Here is an 8,417-nt window from a genome sequence, read left to right on the forward strand (position 1 = left end):
AAATTCAGAATTGAAATTGGTAATAGAGAAACTCTACTTAATTTGAGAGAGAATTGTGAGAACTTGTCTTCTCCTTCACCTTGTCTTATCTTGAGTGCATTTGGTTCTCTCAAGTGGCGACACTAGCTCACTTATCTTGGAGCCTTCACCATCCAAGTGGCGTGATCATCAAACCAAGTCCTTCATCTCCATAAGTTCTTCTTTCTTTCATCTCCATATTCATATGAAGCTAAAACATGTCTTAGTTTCCTTTTCTAGCATTTTTATTCGGTATTTTAGCTTGTTTCTGAATATGCTTCGGTTCATCTTCTCCTTGGATGTTTCTATTTGATTCTTCTTCATTTCTTATTGTTTTGTTCGGTTCAATTTCAGTATTGTAGCTTTCTATTCGGTCCTTTTGCTTTTATACACAATTTAGTCGGTTCAATTGGCAATAGATGGATCTTCCATATGAGTTTGAGAATGTCAAAGAATCATCTCTACTTTGCTAGTGGAATCATATCACAACGTAACCACGCAACAAATACTAGAGACTATGTGTGCCCTCCAAGTAGAGGTGGCGGCATCTAGGGTTGAAATTCCGGCGTCACGCGTGGACAATGAAGAACTACGCAGGGCCAATGAGGAACTGCGCAGGGATTTGCAACAAGTAGAGGAGCGCTCGGTGGATGAATGTGCCCCACCTGTGCCACTCAGGGCACGTCCCATGTCGTTCTCACAGGCGATCATGGATACGACATTACCAACCACGTCTCTGGGCCCAAAGGTCACCTTCATAGGAGTAGAGGACCCAGAGGCCCATCTCACGGCGTTCAATACCCAGATGATGCTTACGGGAGGATCTAACGTTGTGTACTGCAAGTTGCTCATGAGCACGTTGTCAGGCGCGGCGTTGGAGTGGTTCGTTAGCCTTCCCGATGGACACATCACCACCTTTGACCAGTTTGCGACGCTGTTCAGGGAACAATACCTTGTTAACAAGGCCCCCACTCGACTCTCTTATGATGTCTTCGACATTAAACAGTACCAGAGGGAGTCCATGAAGGACTACTTGAACATATTTCGGGTCCAAGTGGTAAGATTGAAACTCACAGACGAGGCCATGATGGTGCATGCCTTCGTCAAAGGAATGCTGCCAGGACCTTTCAGCGAATCACTGTTAATGTTCTACCCGAAGGCATTCACTGAGATCAGACGTCGGGCGTTGGCACACATCACTGCAGGTGATCGAGTAACGGAGAAACGTGGTCTTGTCGGTCCTATCCAACCTCGAGTAGTAGGTCGACCTCAACCCATGAGGGTACACAAGTCGACCGCAGAGAAGAAGGGAGCGGGGAAACCTTATGAACAGTCCCAGGCAGGGACACGTACGCGGAGGGACCCACCCCCAAAGCATAACTTCCGGGTAGAGCTCAAGGAGTTAATCGCTATCCCAAACATAGCGGCGAGATTGAAGGTGCCCGCGAAGACCGATAGGAAGATGGGGCCCAACAAGAATGCTTGGTGTGAGTTTCACCAAGCACATGGCCACTACATACGCAACTGCTTGGCGCTGGCACACCAACTAGATGAGATAGTGAAGAGCCGCTTCTTAAAGGATTACCTTCAAGAGCAGCAGAAAAGGGGCAGATCAGGGGCATGAGGTGCCCATTCATGGGGAGATCAACACGATCTCTGGAGGGTTTTTCAGGAGGAGGATGCACCGCCTCCCAACGAAAGAAGTACGCGCGAGACGTGATGGCAGTAGAGGTACAACAGGTAGATCAGACTCCTGATGTCGACCTCGTCTTCACCAAGGCCGACCGCCAAGATGTCATACCTCACGACAATGACCTAGTGGTAATTTCGTTAGTCACAACAGGAAGAAGGGTGCATCGCGTCTTCATAGACCGAGGAATCTCAACCGACGTGATGTTCTGGTCGACCTTCAACAAGTTACAGTTGTCTCCTGACCAGTTGAGGCCCTACACTGGGTGCTTGTATGGTTTCGCTGGAGACCAGGTGGAGGTGCGTAGAGCTAGGACGACCTTCACGGACGACACAATTTCGCGTACTGCCAACATCAGGTATCTTGTCGTTAACGCCCCATCAGCTTAAAATATACTGTTTGGTATGCTGGGTTCAATAGTGTCAAAGTTCAAGAGGGGGAGTGAATTGAGCTTTTAAAACTTTCGCGTAGATTCAAATTTTATCATAGTACATAAAAAATAAATCAATTTATTTAGCAATGAACAAATTTATTTTTATACTGTTTATGTACTTTAAGGTGTTTATCTCAGTTGAATGACTTTTGATTTTAGAATTGAGTTAGATGATCTGCAGGCAAAGATCAAATTGATTTTCACAGAACTAACACAGAGAGCTACAACAGTTGATCACAACCTTTGAATGCAATGTCAATGCATGTTTTTAAAACACTTAACAGATTGTATTAACTTTGACAGAACATGAATTTCACTAATGTTTCAACACATAAAGACTTATGTAGAAGTTCTTCAGGGAATTTTTCCAAAAAATCAAGAACGGTATACACGTGCCCAGAAATAACATATTCAATTACAATTGAATAGATTTATTTCTTGACAGATCAGTTTATTCAACAGTTATTGAGTGCAAGGATTAAAAGAGAATGAACACAAAACAATTATACTAGTTCACTCCAATGAGCTACATCCAGTCTTCACCTAATCCAAGGTGAAATTCACTAAACCACAATTCGAAACAATTACAAAAACCACTGTTCTTGAACCCTACAAGAACATGACAAACTTTGCTGAAAAACACTATTCCAGCACACACCACTCTTCAAGAAACCCTATCAAGAAAAGTTTACAACCACACTTTACAAGAAATTGAAGAAAGAAACGAATACACCTAATAGAGAATGCAGAAATCTGCCTTAAACCAGTAGAACAAATTGCTCACACAGTGACAACACCTCTAACCAAGCCTTAGAACCAACCAAGAACAAACACACTTTGTGATTTGGAAAATCTTTCAAGAACACATGCTAATCCTCTGAAAATTCTTATTTTTCTATTGTTAAACTTGTTTTCTCGATTATTTGAACAACATTTAAAAGCTAGAACAAACTCTCCGTTTATAGAAAAACATTTTATAACAAACTTTCAAAAAATAGTTAAAGCTGTTACAAAAAGAACAAATTGAAATAAAATGAACAGATTTATTTTCAAAGGCTGTTAGAGAATTTGTTATATGTAGGAGACTTAGTCAAACTCTCTGGTGCAAGGACAAAACGTGAAAAGCCTTTTAAGAAAACCATGGCACTAGACTAAAGAATCTATTCATTTACAGAAGAACATATTCATTTTCAAAACGATAACAAAAACTTTTTAACAAGTGAAACACTGTCGTTTTGATGGAATGAAGACTTAGTCAAAATACTTGATGCACAAAACATGATTTGCAAAAACACTTATTCAAGGCATCAGTTAAAGAAAAGAATATATTTATTTAGAAAAGAACAAATTTATTTTTTATGCAGTAAGGATATTTTTTCAAAACATGTGAAAAACAGTTTTATAAAACATGTGCTTGCTCTTATCACATGGTCAGGGGTTAAGAGGTGAGTTACCTAGCAAAAAACCTACTTTAAACAACCTCTAATATATACATAAGACATCCTTAAAGAAAATGCAAACAGTAAGGAAAATTACACATTTGAAGGGGCAACAACCATCTTCAACAATCTCCCCGTGTTTGATGGAGACAAATCCCCATAGCTCAGTTGCTTTAAGAACTTGTACTGCACCAAATACCAAAGTAAAAGGTTGAAACAATGCATAACATGTGACTCAATTTTAAGGTGCAGAATGTAACTTCCTGTATCACCTAGCTTTACCTAGCATGGTGAGCTATTTTTCTCCCCCTTTGGATTCATCAAACATCATTTAAGCATAGAGAAAGATAAAAACAGAAAGATAACACAACCATAACAGTCCAGAAACAAATACAAATTGTTCAACATTACAGAAATATAAACTGATGAAAGAAAAGCATGGACAACAAGATACTCCTAATCTTTGTAGTATAATTCTGCCAGCTGCAACTAAACATTCTGTAACAATGTAATTCGTTCTAAAGATTTGTGTACATTCTGGTGTTGTAAAGCCAAGAAGGGTTGTGTGCTCTTGAGGTTGTCAAGATCAACATTCTTGGTGAAGTGTGTGCTGAGCCAAAGGAAATGTGTGTCTTGAGGGGATCAAGGTCACTTCTTTGGTGGTGTGTGTATGTAATCTGGATTTGATTACCTAGTGGATTTCCCAGTGGTTTATGGGAAACTGGATGTAGCTCTTGGGTTAAGAGTAAACCAGTATAAACTGTTTGTGCATTTCTCTCTTCCTTAAACTCTTTAATTTCAGTTGTTGTTATTTTTACTGGTATAAACAACCGATTGTTTCTGCGAAACAACCGATTGTTTTTCTGGTGCTTTTCTGTTTTGAGCTTTGTTCTTGGCAAACTGAATTCCTGAATCTGGTTTCTTGCAAAGAATTTCATTCTATCAAAAAAAGTTTATGAAAACCCCCTTTAAACCATTCACCCCCCCTCTAGTTTAAAGCCATACATTCTAACAGCCTAGGGTGTCGAGAAGAACCTCTTCTTCAAATAGCTTCAACATGAAGCAACTCCCTCATTTGTACCATGTAACTACTTCTACTTCATACAAACTTTTCATTGCCATTCCTATTTCATTATTTGGTGCAAATAAAGTCCAATTATTAAGCAAGATCCATCACAACGATTTCCACATGACAATCCACTAGTGGAGAGTTTTTACGTTGCCACACTATTGATTTTAGTTAAAGAAAAATAACTGGTCTAATTCAGGTCTTCCTCACATTTTAATAATACAAATTGAAAACACTTCTTATCTAACATATTAAAATATAGTTTTAAGAATTTGAAAACATAGTTTACAAAAAAACTAAAAATTTGTAAGTGTTTTCAATCAATTGTGTTTCAAAATAACAGGCATATGCAAAAAAGATAAAACCAAAGTCTTGTGCGTGTCGCACAAGACGCCCAGAAACAACATCAGAAGCAATATCAAAGACAAGAATGTAGCGTCCTAACCTATTTGGAATTCCAGCTGGTCCTCAAAGAACTCGAAGGAGATCAGGGTGGGGGTCAGGAATGTTATGTTGGCATCTGCCACCCTCTTCCAGAATAGGCAGAGGTCTCGGTCCAAAGCTCCCATGCTATCAGGAATTCTGGGCCTCCTGAAGCAGCTCTTGGACTCTTTTTTTCCCTTGTCCACCCAGTACAAAGGGAAGCCGTCGAGAAGGGAAGTGTCTTTATCATTTGCGCGTACTTGGATGAACTTCCCCTTCCAATCCTTATACGACTGCTGGAAGATGGTGAAAATGGATCTCCCAGCAATGGCATTCAGGCTGACCCACAGGCGATCTCCTGGGTGCTTGGCCTCAAACAGGAATAAAAACACGTCCACTGACGCGGGCAACCCCAGGTGGGCGCACGTTATTTCGAAGGCTCGGACAAACGCCCAGCTGTTGGGGTGAAGCTGGGCGGCAGCGATGTTGAGCTCGGTTAAGAGTTCCCTCTCAAATCGAGTGAGAGGGAACCTGAGCCTAACCTTCTTGAAGAAAGTGGTGTAGACGAAGCAGAAGGGCCCGTCGGCGCTCACTTTGTCATCGGCACACACTGGCAGAACGGCGGGGCAAGGCAGCACCATCATTCTCTCGTCGTGCTCCTTGTGAAACGATTGGTGGGCCTCGTCCCCATTGGTCAACCGCAGAACCGCTCCCGCAGTGTTCACCGACGAGGTCTCCTTTAGAAGGGTTGGGTTAGCCCATGGGTATAAAGTCTTGAAGTCTGGCAGAGGGATGGGGGCTCCTCCAGCGTTAGATGGAGTCGCCTGAGCCAGGGCAGTTTGGGAAGATGCAAGCCTCACAGCCTGCGAAGAGGGAGCACCACGAACTTGTGTTGAGTCGTGTGCTTGTGAAGGAGGGTTTCGCGCTGATGGAGGGGGGTTCGGGGTAATCTTGGTGCGAGTCATGGTAGCAACTGCAAAGGAAGAAGAAAGAGAAAAAAAATAATAATCAGGAGGGTTACAAAGGCTGACTCGATCATAGAAGGAAGGTGAAAGACGAACGAATGTGAGTTCGTTGCGACGATCGACAAAGCCCTAAGTTACGCAGAAGGAGAAATGGAAAAACAGCCCACAGCGTATGCACCAGACAGTTACAGGATGATGCAAATCGGTGAAAATGCAAGGAAACCCAGCAGATGAAGGAAAGTAGTTACCTTTCGATGATCAGGAGAACGTTGAAGGGAGGTGGTGATCTGGAGCGTCGAAGAACGTCGAGAGCTTTCGCAGAAGGAAGTGAGAGCGTATGCAAGTGTGAAGAAAGTGATGGAACAGTAGGAGCGTAAGGGGTTTAAGGGTTTTCGAAATAAGTTTTGGAAGCGCTAACGGCAGATGAAGAGAGCCGTTGATGAAGCCACGTGTCGAGCGATCGGTGAAGGGTTTGGTGGAGCGTCTGAGCAGCAGAAAGTACGATCGCTTGGAATTCTGCGTCAGTGCCACGTAGATCGGTGTTGACGAGGGCTCTTTCAGTCTTTTCGCTAGACAAGTCTTCGCTTAAGACTGGGGGGCTTGTGTACCGCCCTGGTGGACGGGTGTGATGACGTGGCATCCTGCTACAGTGTAGGCGTGTTGACAAGGCGCCAGGTTGGCAGATAGGAAGGAAGTCGGGAGGCACGTGTGGTCGCCGATTGTTAAGTTGGCGTGTCCCGATTTCCAGTTTACCAGAATAGGCGATCGCCAAGTTCAAGATGAAGTCGCCAGATGTAGACTCAGGCGACCAAGCAGTCGGAGATCGCCAGAATAAGCACATCGCCGAAGACGAAGGAGAAGCAGATTATGAAGGCGGCCGGCGAGACCACAGGGAAGGTGTATGAAGGCCCTAACTCGCCAGTTTCAGTAGAGATCGCACTCCTAAGTTAGCTATGCACTGGGCAGTACCATGCATAAATAACTTAGCCAAAATAAGAGTAGAAGCAGCGCCAAGTCAGGGAGCCTCCAGATGATGGCACGTGTACAGTTGGATGCGAGCCACGTGTCCAAGTCTGTAACTGCCAGGAGAGAGAAAACCACCAGGTATATAAGAGTTATTAACAGACTTTCTGAGGTACGCACGTTCAGTTCATACACTTTACGCTTGCGAGTGAGAGAGGATTTTGCACGGTTCTCGTTCTTAGTATTTGGTGATACCGTCACTGACTTGAGCGTCGGAGTGCGATCGGCCGCAGCGGCGCCGTATCGTTTCTTTGCAGGTTCTTGAGATAGATCCAGAGGAGGAACGGAGGTGAGAAGCGGCGCGCACGACGATCCTTTGACGAGGCATTCTTCAGCGCTCCGGTCAACAGGCAGGATCAATAATAATAATAATAATAATATTTTCTATTTTTATCATTTATATATATATATATATATATGTTTAATATTAAAATTTGAATAAACAATATTAATATTATTATAGTATATTTTAATAAATATGAATATACATGAGAAGACACATAAATTATCTAAGTGCAGCTACTGATATATTGTGAAGGAAACATAGCCAACATAGTAGATATATATGGAAAATTTACTGTACCGCCCTGGTGGTCGGGTGCGATGACATGGCATCCTGCTACAGTGTAGGCGTATCGACAAGGCGCCAGGTTGGCAGGTGGGAAGGAAGTCGGGAGGCACGTATGGTCGCCGATTGTTAAGTTGGCGTGCTCCGATTTCCAGTTTAACAGAATAGGCGATCGCCAGGTTGAAGATGAAGTCGCCAGATGTAGACCCAGGCGACTAGGCAGTCGGAGATCGCCAGAATGATCACATCGCCGAAGATGAAAGGGAAGCAGATTATGAAGGCGGCCGGCGAGACCACAGGGAAGGTGTATGAAAGCCCTAACTCGCCAGTTTCAGTAGAGATCGCACTCCTGAGTTAGCTATGCACTGGGCAGTACCATGCATAGGTAACTTAGCCAAAATGAGAGTAGAAGCAGCGCCAAGTCAGGGAGCCTCCAGATGATGGCACGTGTACAGTTGGATACAAGCCACGTGTCCAAGTCTGTAACTGCCAGGAGAGAGAAAACCACCAGGTATATAAGAGTTCCTAACAGATTTTCTAAGGTACGCACGTTCAGTTCATACACTTTACGCTTGCGAGTGACAGAGCTGTTTGTGAGAGAGAGAGTTGCACGGTTCCAGTTCTTAGTATTTGGTGATACCGACACTGACTTGAGCGTCGGAGTGCAATCGGCCGCAGCGGCGCCGTATCGTTTCTTTGCAGGTTCTTGAGACAGATCCAGAGGAGGAACAGAGGTGAGAAGCGGCGCGCACGTCGATCCTTTGACGAGGCATTCTCCAGCGCTCCGGT

The 8,417-nt window shown here is 43.6% G+C and overlaps 1 protein-coding gene across 1 annotated transcript; it reads left to right on the forward strand.

The window, feature by feature from the left end:
• Window positions 1-535: 535 nt before the first annotated feature.
• Window positions 536-1,642, forward strand: LOC137807725 (uncharacterized). The gene has a single exon (XM_068608495.1). The coding sequence runs from the start codon at window positions 536-538 to the stop codon at window positions 1,640-1,642; it is 1,107 nt and encodes a 368-aa protein (XP_068464596.1).
• Window positions 1,643-8,417: the final 6,775 nt, after the last annotated feature.

The sequence above is a fragment of the Phaseolus vulgaris genome, chromosome 11, assembly GCF_000499845.2.
Source record: "Phaseolus vulgaris cultivar G19833 chromosome 11, P. vulgaris v2.0, whole genome shotgun sequence".
Classification (NCBI taxonomy): domain Eukaryota; kingdom Viridiplantae; phylum Streptophyta; class Magnoliopsida; order Fabales; family Fabaceae; genus Phaseolus; species Phaseolus vulgaris.